General features: G+C 40.8%; 1 protein-coding gene across 3 annotated transcripts in view; it reads right to left on the bottom strand.

Moving 5' to 3' along the window:
* The window catches only part of MCUR1 (mitochondrial calcium uniporter regulator 1), a 44,442-nt gene that overhangs the window by 17,751 nt on the left and 14,182 nt on the right, over nt 1-12,509 (bottom strand). The window contains exons 8-9 of one of the 3 annotated variants that reach the window (XM_055704538.1): nt 12,214-12,328; nt 9,456-9,685 (exon numbers count right to left, since the gene is read on the bottom strand). In XM_055704538.1, the coding sequence (XP_055560513.1) occupies nt 9,645-9,685; nt 12,214-12,328 (156 nt within the window). In that variant the 3' untranslated portion in view covers nt 9,456-9,644. Of the gene's footprint in view, nt 1-9,455; nt 10,927-12,213; nt 12,329-12,509 lie in introns of those variants that run through there. The other 2 variants (XM_055704536.1, XM_055704537.1) reach the window with 2 other exon arrangements.

Genomic DNA, 12,509 nt, shown 5'->3' with positions numbered 1-12,509 from the left:
CGTAGAGGGAGGTCAAGATGACTGCAGAACACCCGAATTGCTTATCGGCCTGGGAGTCTGGCACTCTAAGAAATGGCTTTCACAGCAGCGTGAGGAACTCCTTCGCTCGTACCAGGACTGCGTGTACCAACGTAACTCTGCATAAACACTAAGGCTGAGCACAGAGAACGTAAAACAGGGCAGATGTGTCCTTCCTTGCCCTCCCTGCATGTGTCCACACGTATCCATACACACGCTTGTCCTCGGTCACCTTTGGGCTGCTGGGAGCAGGACAGCAGATCTGTCAAGGTATAGTGAGTCAGAGAGCAGCCAGGCTAAACACTCTTCCTGGGATTGTTCATCTGCCAGGACCTAGCAGGAAGGGAGGATAATTGACGTCCAGTTTATCTTTAGCTATAATTAGATGTTCTCATATATTAAAAGTATCTTTAAAGAAATTTAGTAGATGATTTCAAGATGAAAATAAGGCTTAGTGCACTTCAGAATCTACATGTTTCGCCTTTCAAACGCATGTTAGACTGAGGGGAGTAGCCCATTAGTCCTGTCTTGAGTTTTACAGTAAATTATCTCAGATGCATTGGCAGAAGATTAGAAGACTAAAAAAAAACCCCAACAACCTTTTAAAAATCACATTTTTCATACTCATTAAACACGAGGGCATGACATGTGTTTTTTGATCTACTGAAATTACTGTCAAAAAATGCTGACATAGTCCTGACACTTGAACCAATGGATATAAAGTTGTGGTTACAACTCTGGTAAAAATTTACATCTAGCCAAGAAAACAAAAATCAGTGTTTATATAAACTTACAAGAGAGGCAAGTTCCCTATGGAGTCCTGTCTTTGCTAATGTAAACAACACTCAGCATAACGTGACTATGTTGGTTCACGCTAGTCTTCCAACTGGATTTCTTCTTGCTGGTTCTACTGGACCACTATTCCAAATCCTAAATTCTCTGGTGGTCAAAAACATCTTTATAATTTCTATCCTAAATGTATGTATGGCAAGTCTATGTCCTTTACCTTAAATAATTCTTTCCTTTCTCTTGTGTCTGCTGCTAATATAGTACCCTTGAGAACATGCCCAGGCTCAGCCTAGCTTCTGTTTTCATTTGTTAGGCTAAATAAATCACATTTCTGAACATCTTAGCAGCCCATCTCCAGCACGCTTACAGTTTGAATTGGTCCTTCTGGAACACCAGCAAACAGAATTCTTTTTGTCTCGCCGTCATGAGGTTACTTCTTAACAGCATTATCTTTGTATCTTCAAGTTAGATTATGTGGAACTTTAAGCCAAGATCTATTAGTTCTATTGTGTTTCTTTTGCCTACAAAGTCTGTTATACAGTTATTACCAAAGAAAGCTGCCAAGCTAGTCTGGCACAATCTATCTACTCACGGTAAAACTATACTTCTTTTCATGCATTTTTTTTTTTTTTTGTAAAATTTTCCTTTTACATCCCCAAGTATTCTTTCCTTTGTGCTATCTGAAAAGTCCCCCATACTACTGGAGGTAGTAAGGCACAGTAAATTAAATTGAATGTACTAGGGAAAAAGCTCAGAGAATCATAATTGTCATACAGATCAAGTGTGGCTTCTTCAGTCTGACGTTGACTAACATTGATCACACACGAAAAAGAATCAAATCAAGATTCTGGCAACAGCCTATGTCAACCCACTGCATCAGCACAAGAAACAGTGTCTATGTAACACCTAGCTGTTCTTGGCCGCGTTCATCAATCTCCGTCACAAATGCTAGGTACATATTTGATGAGCAGTTTCATCGATCCGAGCTCTACGGTAGCAGAGACCACAAATAAAAAAAACAACCCACATACAGGTCTCTCGGGACAAGGTTTAAATAGAGCGAATCTATTATGCTGGCTAGCTAGGGACTCATTACTGAATTCACCATTCTTTGCCTTTGGAAAGGCTAGAATCCATTCTGGGAGAAAAGCCCTTCAGCCCTCGGGATCCCAGCAAAAGATTAGAGTCTCTTTTTATCATTCAACAGTCCTATTTCATCCCCATTGCAGAAAAGATTATGCCAAGGGCCATTGTTTCCTATCCTCAGGCAGGCTGAGGCTGCGATCTCTTCTGAAAGGGCAGAACATAGAGCTCACAACCCTGGTAGGAACTGCAACGAAAAATAGGCAGGAACCACCTCTCTGCTCTTAAAAGCTGGATTTCCCCGTATTATTATGCCAGCAGGAGCTGGAATTCGGAGGACTCATCCGAGTGTGGGGCAGAGCAAGGCACAAAGGCTGGCGCTGCCCCCCTCCCCAAGCCGTGCAGAGGAAGGGAGCGAGGAGCTCCCAGATATCTTTCCCAGCAATGGAACTGCTGTACTCCGCACGCAAGGGTCTGACACTGACATAATGCTTCCATATCATCTCTGAACACGGGAACTTTGGCACAGACCCGTGAAACCATCCTTGCCTACATAGCTGCTGTCCAAAATTGCCTCGTAACTTAGCAACTAACTTGCTACCTGCTATCACTCATAGGCCTTCTTTAACATCACCATTTCTTGAGCTTTTCCCTTTCATTATGTGCCTGTATTTCCAGTATTCCCCCCCCTTGAAGCAGTGCTTCAAGAAGCAACTCACTTTTCTTGGTTTTGGCCCTTTTTTGGCTAGCTCTTTAATCTCTCCACAGTAATTCTGTCTCACGAGCATCCCCATGGCTCATTCCTAGGCTCATCACCGCATCACATAGCCCACCTGTTACTTCAGGAAGGGTAATTAGCAGGGAACAATCGCCCTTTGGTAGTTTGCAATCAGGACTCGAAGTACGATAGAGCAACACAGATAAAAGATCTAAAAACCAACCAACCCCCACCACACACATTTCCATTACAGTTTTCACACCAAGCCAAACGCAGCTTACAGAAAACTTCACATATTTGCAGCGAAGTGTTTCATCTCAAGACAACAGAAAAGCGCACAGAATAAGCCTCCATTTTCTGGGTTAACACACCACGACCCCCAGTTCAAGGAACAGCAGCTACACAGGCGGCAAAGGCAGTTAAACAGCCGTCCGGCTGCTGCTGGGGTTTGTCCAAGCGCAGAGAGGAACTGCGTGCCTCCACCTTCATTTATGGACCGAAGGATCTGCCTTTGCTTATGTTTTCTTTCACTGTTGCTACAGTCTTATCTATTCGCTATCTGAGCTATTTAGACAGCACACAGACTTCTAGCACCTTGCAATCCCCGCTGCCCCCCCCTCCCCCCATTTTTATCTGTTTATACATGATCCTGTGGCTTGTTTTATTTGGAGATATTTGAGTACCTCTGAGTCTTGTGGTTTTGCTGCGTGCGGTGATGTACTAACAACGTACAGAAATATTTAAATTGCTACTTGAAATACAATTTGTACAAAAACTTAAACAAGCATCAATCAGAAGACTGGATCATGAAACGTTCGTATAAATAAACCTTTAACTTCAGTGAACACGTAAAGGCTTGCAAGAGAGCCTTTGGTCATATTTTAATGCACTAAGCACTGCTTCATTAAGAAATACATTAAATCCCTCATTAAGAACAAACTGAAAATCAACCCCTCCCTCCTCCAAATCTCTCTACAATCTGGGGGGGGGGGGGGGGGGGGAAGAAAGCTTAAAAACAATGTTGAAACTACAAATGACATATAAAAGAATCAAAAATGTATTCATGAAATGACACACTGAATATCTGAAGTTAGGAACTGCAAAGGAAAATGAGCTAGGAGTGCCCAAGTACAGAACCATGCTGCTTTTTTTTTTCCTGTTAGGTAACAGCAGAGAAAGAGAATACCTTTCAAAACACTGGCATTTAAGTAAATGGGGATGAGGTTTCTATTAAACATTTACCTTCCACAGTGAGCATGTTTTTACTTTGTTAGCTGATGACTACCACTGTTTATCAAACAGGATTAGCTTCCTTAGATGTTCCCACCCCCCCAGTTAACTGCACTTTATGAATCATCGATTTTATAACTTCGCAGGTGTGGTCCGATACCTTAGGGCAAACTGGGACCCTGTTTCGAACAAGGTAAGCTAACTGCTTAACAGCTGAGTGGACAACGTGTTGTTACATTTCCTTAAGTCTTGGATGCATTTTTACGGAATACCAAAAAGAGAGCAGTATCTTCACATCGCTTTTTTGAGAGCTGTGGTCATGGGCATCCCCAAATCAGATTATTAAAAATGAAACAACTCACACAGAGTAGCATGCTGCAATGCACAGACTGGAAGGCGGTTAGGAGAATTAAAAATAATAATAAAAATAAACTCAGAAGCTTCTACAGTGGGATCTGGGCAGGCTGGGCCGATGGGCCGAGGCCACTTGTAGGAGGTTCAACACGGCTCCGTGCCGGGTCCCACACCCGGGTGACACCCACCCCCCGCAGCGCTGCGGGCTGGGGGCAGGGGGCTGGGAACTGCCCGGCGGGGAAGGGCCGGGGGGGGCCGGTCAGCAGGCGGCTGGGCATGAGCCCCCAGCGTGCCCAGGTGGCCAAGGGGGCCAGCAGCACCCTGGCTGGTGTCAGCAATAGTGTGGCCAGCAGGACCCGGGCAGTGACCGTCCCCTGTGCTGGGCACTGGTGAGGCCGCACCTTGAGCCCCGGGCTCAGCTCTGGCCCCTCACTGCAGGGGGGCACTGAGGGGCTGGAGCGTGACCAGAGCGGGGCAGGGGCTGGGGCAGGGGCTGGGGCAGGGGCTGGGGGGGGAGGCTGGGGGGGGAGGCTGGGGGGGGAGGCTGGGGGAACCGGGGGCTTCAGCCTGGAGAGGAGGGGGCTCGGGGGGACCTTATGGCTCTCTACAACTCCCTGCAAGGGGGCTGCAGGAGGTGGGGGTTGGTGTCCTCTCCCAGGTAACAAGCAACAGGACAAGAGGGAACGGCCTCAAGCTGTGCCAGGGGACGTTTAGATTGGGGATCAGGAAAAATTCCTTCACCAAAAGGGCTGTCAAGCACTGCAGAGGCTGCCCACGGAGGGTACTCAAATATCTCTGAATAAACCATCCCCGGGGGTATTTAAAAGACTCATCAGACAGGGCGCTTAGGGACAGGGTTAACAGTTGGACTCAGTGATCTTAAAGGTATTCTCCAACCTAAACAATTCTATACTTTTGAAAAAAAAAATTGGATTTTTAAACAAAGCTCCATTTTAGAGGAAACAAAACCACTAAGATCCCTGCAAGAATTTTCCTATGGACTTTTGGAACCACGAGTCTTATTTTGCACTTTTCTCCTCTAACTTCCATAGCATTTCAGCTGCCTCTTAAAAGCTTCCCAGACCCCAGGACATGTGAACAGTACTGCAGCGTAACATGTGAGACAAGGTAACGAACTACATCAAAGAAAAAAAAAAAAACCTGAATGAAAATGTACAACCCGCATGCAGCATCCACACAAGACACACTCCGCCTCATCTGTGCATCATCAGTGGTTAATTTTTTTAGCATAGGCTCAGGCCTGCCGCTTTATTTTGTCTTAAAAGCTCAGCGAAGGGCTCAGCAGCTCAGACAAGGTGGTGGTTAGTGCCTTGGCCGAGCTGGCGTCTAAGGAACACAAGGGAACTCAGCATGTAAATCACAAGGCATTTGAACTGACTTCTTTGAAAGCCGTGATATAAAAGATTATCCAAATCTCCAGCCACTATCTGGATCTGGCTGTGGTAAGTAGTCTTTAAAGGGAGCTTGTGAAGTGGCCTTTGTATTTCTTCATTTCTTGCATCACTGGGAGAACTTTGTCAATATATAATGCTTAGCATACCTTGCCACAAGAAAACAGAACCTGAGTAAAGACAGAAGAGTGACTCAAAGTGACATTAGTTACTGTGGACAAAAAAAAAAATCACAAAATGACATATTTAATAGCTGCCTATTCACTGAGTAACATGTGTTGCTGACAATCCTACGTAAGACAGCTATAAGATTTCTAACAATGGAGAAAGACCACAGCAAGCTGGAGATTAAAAGCATAAACTGTATAAATTCTGTTTTCCCTTCATGCTGAGAAACCCGCCCTGCTTCCCTTCACGCCCCTTGCCAAGGTAACTATTACTCACCCTATCAGTTCTGCAGCAAACCCTGGAGCCCTGCAGACAAGCGTGATTTGACCACATTCAGTTGCCTGCTCTAAGTATGCTGTTATTATAGTGATGTACCATACAGTTCTGTTCAAAGTTCTCACAGAACATGTGCTGCTTACCCGCAGGAAAAACAAAACAAACAAAAAACCCCCAACACACCACCCCTCCTTTTTTTTCCACTCTACATTTTTACTTACGCAACAAGAAGAGACTATTCATGAGTAGCGTTAGTCATGACTCTAATCAAGCTGATATCGTTTCAGAATATGACGGGGAACCTAATGAACCTCTAAGAGTTTGATAGGGTGTGTATCGCAACAGCAAAGGGAGTAGGGTATTTGAAGTATCACAACACATTGATGTGCCTCACTATGGGGATAAACACTGGCCCAAGACTGATTATTTGCTGCAATATCTTTTACTCATTTCCAGTATTTTCTTTTTGATACCAGCTGGGCATCCTCCCAAGAAAATTGGAATCTTCTTTCTTGGAATGGACAGGTTTCAAAGGAACACTATGCAAACACTGCTATCTTTCCTCTATGATCTTTATCTAGTTACAAAACTGCATGTTAAGGACAGGAGGCAACTGCTCTGATGTAGAATTTAAGTGTAAAACAACACTGCTGCTTTAAAATGTTCGGCAATAGGGTAAAAAGTGGTTTAAGCCAAAGGAAGCTTTCCTAACAAAGACACAGCAGACCCTCTATCTCCAAGATTGTATGCATTTGCTTCCGATTAAAACAACCCCCAATATTCCAGCCACATATTTGATTGTAAATTAATTCTATTTAGGGACTGAAGGAAATCAATTGCTTATAAAGAAAGCTTTACTCAAAACAAAGCACCACCCAACCCCCAACAAAAAGCCCTATAAATTCAAATACATAGAACTAAAGGGGAAAATAATTAAAACGAAAACATAGTTGTCAAACTAATAATTACTGAAAAAACTTCCAAATACATTAAAACATTAAAAAAGTAATTAATTTTACAGTGTACTTACTCCTTGAAAAAAGACTTTGCATAGCAGTTTTGTTAATATTGAATTGTCCCGTTGAGTTCTGATCATTTGAGAAATCATAATAAAGACAGTTTACTTGATTCCTGGAAACTCAGTGGGAGATGCCAAACTAAGTTTTACTCACGTTATCATTAATTCAAAGGAACTAATCACACAGATTTAGCTAACTTTGCTGATTAAAAAAATACCCACACGCAAAAAACCTCACCAGTGTTCCTGTGCAAGGTCTACAGCTGGTATGAAGAGGAAGAAGAGAAAGCCTATGAAGCAGTATAACTCAATATCTAGAAGATAAAAGCACACCTTTCTCCAGGGTCAACAGGAACCATTACTAGTTGCATGGAGCTTGGATTTCACCATTTAGGAAAACGTCAGTTAAGTGAATATTCACAACTAGAAGAAGGCTTATTCTAGTAAACCAAAACATTTGTGGTTAGAAAAATTTGAAGATTTCATACCTACATTAAAAACGTTTTCATTTGTCAGCTCATGGTTTTAAGTACAACTCCACAATGTTCTGGGAAATGAACGATGCCATCAATGCTTCAATAGAGAAAGGGCTAGGCAGCATGTGATTTGACTGTAATAAAATACTTGAAACAATTTAGTTAATAAATACCAGTAAAAAGGAGACTGCTCCCTTACAGATTTTTACTGAAAACAAGAGGGAAAGCCAGACAGAAAAGCAGTTAAAATCAGTATACTCCCACTAACATATTACAAGTAAATACAGGGTTGGGTAGTGGAGGGGATTGGTTTTTTGTTTGTTTGTTTTTTAAAAATCCTCTGGATCTCAATTTGTTCTGCAAAACAGAAAAAGCCTTCAGAGCAACTTAGGTTTTCAGCAAATGCAATGATTCTCAATCTGCTTCCTGAAAGGAAACAAATCCCTGAAGAACCTCCTGGGTCTGCTGTGTGAGCGTGGAAGTTCACAGGGAAAACTCACTAGTTTTAACAGAGGCAGACACTACTCTTACATGCTCTCACTAGATGGGCTGTTCCTGAAAGCGTCAGAGCTGGGGCTTAGCGTTAGCTGCATCCTCTGTTCTTACAAACTAACCTAAAGAGAGAGCCTGAGAGATTAAACTAAATGCTAGAAAAAAATTTTTCTTTTGTACTTGTTTTCCCCTGTCAGGCAGGAAGCAAACAGATAAATTTATGAATCAAGGGGGAGCTGCTGCAAGTTTTCACAGGTAAAGTGTTTTTACAGTAACAGTCACATTTATTTTTCACTTCCATCTTTTGAAAGAGCTCTGGCAGTTAAAAATCAAAATACAAAGTCAGAGAACTGAAAAGTATTTCTGTAAATTTCAAACTGCTACTGATTCACATTAGAGACAATATACAGCACAATACAGAGTCTTACAGAAAAGAATTTGGAGAATTGCTATTGATTAATTTAGTGATCATCTGACACAACTGTTGCTTCTCAAGAGCTATTTAGTAGTACATCCCGATGTACTTGCTTCTCACCTGAACCAAAAGGCTCATTCTTTGAGTTTAAATCTCTTTTGAAAGAATTTGTGTCTGGAAATATATGGAGGGGTCTTCTGCTTTTTTGGAATGCTAATAAATGTAGTACACATCATGAGACCGTGTTCGAAAGATGGCTAAACTGATCTTTAAAATCAGAGGAAACTGGAGAAAATCTTGCATTTATGCATACAGAAGTAACAAGCTTTTACACTTGAAGATTTTATGGGCTAGGAAATAATAATTACGCTCTATTTATAGCATCCTTTTCCTGAATGACATATTAACTTCATTCCTTGTTTAGAACACTCACCAAGAAGTGCTGGTTTGCCTGACACTTGCTAATTCCAGGACATATTGCTCTATAATCTTTCACTTCCTCCTTCCACCTGCCATAAAAAGAATTTTTTTGCATAGTATCTGTTTTTCACAGCATAGACCCTGTATTAAGATTAGTTCTAAATAGTTATCTTAGCAACTGTTTATCAGATGCTCAGGCATATGGGCAAAGATGTACGGATTACACAGACATATAGAATTATCTGTCCTGGGAAGGCAAGAACCAACACTGAAGTCATTCCAAACAAATCACTGCTTGTCTAATTTGAGAAAGTGTCAAGTCCTCTAAGTTAGTACAAAAAATATTTTTTTAAACAAAAAAAGTGAAGATCTTGAATACAGATTCATTCAATTTAGAGGGGCTGTTAAGTTAGTTTGCAATAAGTTTTCCTTACATTTGACTGTTCTTTCCTCTTCAGTGTGTTAGAGGGGCTGTCAACTTTGCTAATTCTTAGCTTAAAAGAAATCCTATTAGCAGTGACTTGCCTTCAAACAAAGAGACTAAATTCAAATTATAAAGTTGCATTTATAATGAAAACTCAGCATATTCTATGAAATATTCAAAATTCTTTATTTCAGGCCAGTATTGTTACAGGCATCCATCTCTTCTTCCTCCGCACTTGCATATGATCAAAGCTGGCACTCCCAACCACCAAAAAACTTCAATGGTTGTTACAGTGCAGGCACGAAGTAGCCAAACAGCTTTACTTTCATTAAGCAAAGCCATGATTGTGCTCTAACAGCATTTATTACCAGTGCATAGATTGTTCTCTCCTCCTAAGAGCAAACAAGGAGGAATTTCCCTTAACTGAAGGAACACAGATGGCAGCTCTGCTACTAAAGCAGTCATTTCATCCGTGGAAGAATGATAGTATCTGGACGCAACGCTTACTGGTTCACATCGGCTTACTCAGAACTGCATTAAACATCCTTGCAGTCTCCATTACTGCTTTTGTTATCATAATCACTATCAAAAGTTCCACATTTGAAGAACCAACAGGATTTTTAAAAAGTAAAACAATTTAAAAAACCCTAGAAGGCTCTTGGTATTGCAGTACCCTCACCTAAAACCCTGCTTCCTAACCATGATTTAAAATCTCTTTTCTTTCCAGAAACATCAATTCCCCACCATCAAGAAGGTAGCACCAGAGACACTTCGTATCACTTAACCCTAAGTTAACACAACTAGTGTATTGTACTGCATTTCAAACTTCCAGTTACAGTGGTAAAGCTAACAATTAGCAAATGGAATGAGTATGAGATACTTACATGTCCCAAAGGCAAGCTAGTCACAAAAACCCTCTACAAATATATTACAAACAAAGCTAGCAGCAAACACTGCTATCATTACACATACTCTTTCATGAAACATGACTGATTGGACAGCCATCTGGAGAACAAGCTGATAACTATGTTATAAAAATAGCAAAACAAGTATTTGATCATAGTAACTGTATGAAGTGTTAGGAGGGAAGTAAGCATGGTTCAGTTAACACAAATTCTAGTTATACAAGAGTGCCTCCAAGCCACAAAACACGTAGTTTCAGTTTTACATTAATCAAGACTTCCGTCTGCTACATGCAACTGACCCCGGCAAGCATGTCTGAATAGGCAACGGAACACAATTCCATAGATTCTTCTCTACAGGATGCAGCCCCATAGGATTGGCAGGAATGCCCGTCTTTGCTTGTATGACACTTTGTAGCAGCAAGGTGTACTGCAGTTCAGAGCGGAGAGAATTGGCAAAAACGCATATACCATGCTTTCATCAGAGGTAAGTTTCAAAATATGCACGGTAAGTGTACAGTTTGTCTCTAGGCACATCTTTGGTTACATTCTCAATACAGTCTGCTTTACAAAAAAAAAATAAATAAAACAGTCAACACTTGGCTAAAGTCCAGGCAAAGATAAAACTTTTTTTTTTCTTTTTCAGAAACCAAGTCCCTCTAAATTGACGATTTATTATATCCATAACCGATAAAATCCCAGTGCTACAGTAAGGCACGTAAATACTGAACCTGAAAGAAAATAAAAACGAGGAAGGAAATGGAGACATTAAATCATTAGCTCTTGGAACATTTCTTCAGAAAGCTATGTACACATCTTACTACAATACTAGAACTATAACCACCACCCCTTCCCCATGTTAAGAAAATAAGATTTTGATTCATAACAAACAATTTCAACATGGAGGGGCACAAAATTGACAAATAAGAAAAAAAAAAAAAGAAAAAGAATGCAGGAAAACTGGTCTGGAAAACTATCAAAAGGACGAAAGAAACCCTTAGCTGCTTACATTCCAAAAAAGATCAAACAGCAAGTTACAACTGTAAAGTGAGGAAGCAAGTAACAGGATTATTAAATCACTGTCAAGTATTCAGCGAACAAAGAAATGAAAGCTATCTTTAACAAGGGTTATCAGTTTGAAATTTCTTACATTTCCATTTAAATGAAATTAACTTTTAAATCAACACAAAATAGTTTTGCCACTGTTTGCAACAGGAACACTTCAAACACAACACAAATTATTATTTTTTTCTCTCCCATGCAGAGTTCAACGTGTTGTTGAGCGGGGATGGTGGGGAAAAGAACTTCCTCTCATTTTAATAAAGCACCTTTTATTTTCCGGTAATGGTTCTCTCTAAAGGATATGCCTGAATAGACGTAAGTGATTGTACTTGTGACAAAATCCATTGTAAAAGAATAATCAGAAAATCTAAACCAGAATAATAATTTTCTACTGCAAACCTGCTCATTCGATAGCACTGCATACTCAGTAGCAAAATGTCAAAATATTAAAGTTACCCAGGGCAATAATGTAGGCGCACACACATAGTACTTTTGTAATGCACATGCCTGAAAAATGGGAGTTTAGAGAATACATGGCACTGAACAGTCAGAAAAGCTGAAATGTTCCATTTTGCACACAGCCCTCCATCAGACAGATGAAGAAATCCTAACATGCATGCAGCAGGCTGCTTTTATAAATTAAGTCAGGCACAGAAGAACTTTTTGGCCCTTGTTAACAGGCTATCTTTTAGATTTCTTATATACATCATTATTACAGCATAAAGCAGGGGAAAAAACCCCAAGTCATACAGCCACAGCCCATGCAAAATCAAGTCGCATATCATAGGAAACTTTGCCTCGGTTAAGTACACAAATAAGGCTGCTAATCTTGACTGAGACTATTTCAGGTATTTTTTTTAATCTGGGCCTTTATGAATACAGTCAATCGAGAGTTTGCCAAGTATTTAACAATGTTTAACAGTTTCACTGTCAGAGACAACCATCAGATTCCTTACCTGCCAAGTACTTAATATTATCAAGCTTGTGCGATTCCAGCATTGTTTTCAGATCTGCAACTTCTGTGTCTATTTTTCTGTCTGTCTGCGTCAGAGCTCGATCTTGTTGTGCGTGCTAAAAACCAAAGCAACAAAACGATGCTATTTGCATAGTTTTGAGTTTATGTATAAGTTTAACCCATCCCTTCAAGCTGTATTTTTGGTTCCTCCTTAAATGTATTTACTTTGCATTCAAAGAGAACAAGTTCCTTCCTAGCTGATTATATTCAAGGAATTGAGTAATCTGGTGAAATCAG

The sequence above is a fragment of the Falco cherrug genome, chromosome 3, assembly GCF_023634085.1.
Source record: "Falco cherrug isolate bFalChe1 chromosome 3, bFalChe1.pri, whole genome shotgun sequence".
Taxonomy (NCBI): domain Eukaryota; kingdom Metazoa; phylum Chordata; class Aves; order Falconiformes; family Falconidae; genus Falco; species Falco cherrug.
This window is presented reverse-complemented; position numbering and strand designations above follow the sequence as displayed.